The sequence below is a fragment of the Mizuhopecten yessoensis genome, unplaced genomic scaffold, assembly GCF_002113885.1.
Source record: "Mizuhopecten yessoensis strain PY_sf001 unplaced genomic scaffold, ASM211388v2 scaffold10937, whole genome shotgun sequence".
NCBI lineage: Eukaryota > Metazoa > Mollusca > Bivalvia > Pectinida > Pectinidae > Mizuhopecten > Mizuhopecten yessoensis.
In genome coordinates, this window is record NW_018408796.1 from 644,003 (window position 1) to 645,259 (window position 1,257).

The 1,257-nt window shown below is 38.3% G+C and overlaps 1 protein-coding gene across 1 annotated transcript in view; it reads left to right on the forward strand.

Annotated features, from left to right (window-relative positions):
* The window catches only part of LOC110463875 (protein CLEC16A-like), a 102,157-nt gene that overhangs the window by 23,831 nt on the left and 77,069 nt on the right, over positions 1-1,257 (forward strand). Inside the window, exon 16 of the mRNA XM_021518789.1 lies at positions 508-558. Within this exon, the coding sequence (XP_021374464.1) occupies positions 508-558 (51 nt within the window). The remainder of the gene's footprint in view (positions 1-507; positions 559-1,257) is intronic.

Here is a 1,257-nt window from a genome sequence, read left to right on the forward strand (position 1 = left end):
TAGACCCATCTCCTTATAAATTTCTTCAACATAGACCCATCTCCTTAGAAATTTCTTCAACATAGACCCCTCTCCTTAGACATTTCTGTAATCTGGGCTCATATAAGAGATTTTTTACAATCTAACCCCATCTCCTACTAGATATTTCTATATTATAGGCCCTTCTCCTTAGAAAGGTCTACAGTCTAGGCTCATTTCCTTAAAACGTCTACAGTCATCAAGGCCATTCTCTTCAGAAAATATTACAATCTAGGTGCATCTCCTTAGACACTACTAGAGAGTAGGCCTTAACCTTTGCAAACTATTCTAGATTTGTACACATTTGTTCTATGATGCATTTTAATTAATTTTAGTATATTAATAAAAGTCCAGTACATCAAACTTTACTGGCTGTGTTCATATAATTTTCATCTCTGTCAGCAGATAGGTTTGAGCCTTTTACCTTTGCTAGAGTGAAACCTGTCTATCTATTTTCATTCTAATTTTGATAATTTAATATTTTTACAGGGTGAAGAAATTTTCCTAGATATGTTTGAAGATGAATACAGAGAAATGAAAGTGAGTTATTCCCCTTTGACTGAAGTGTTATTTGATATACCTACTGCTCATAGGTGGGTTCTTGCTGATTTGGGGAAATGTTTCACTTTTTAGCCCACCATCATCTGATGGTGGGCTATTCAAATCACCCTGCGTCCGTGGTCCGTCGTCCTTCCGTTTTCCGTCGTCCGTCGTCTGTCGTCCATCGTCCGCCGTCCGTCGTCCGTCTGTAAACAATTCTTGTTATCGGTATTTCTCAAGAAGTACCAGAGGGATCTTTCTCAAATTTTATATGCAGGTTCCCCTTGGTCCTAAGCTGTGCAGGGCAACTTTTGAGACTGATCGGATAAACAACATGGCCGATAGGCAGCCATCTTGGATTTTGATAGTGAAAGTTTGGTTATCGCTATTTCTCAAGAAGTATCAGAGGGATCTTTCTCAAATTTTATATGTAGGTTCCCCTTGGTCCTTGGCTGTGCAGGGCAACTTTTGAGACTGATGGAATAAACAACATGGCCGACAGGCAGCCATCTTGGATTTTGATAGTGAAAGTTTGTTATCGCTATTTCTCAAGAAGAACGGGAGGGATCTTTCTCAAATTTTAAATGTAGGTTCCCCTTGATCCCTCGTTGTGTATGTTATATTTTGAGACTGATCATAAAAACAAAATGGATTAAAAGAAGAACTAAACAGATCTTTCTCATATTGCAATGATCGATT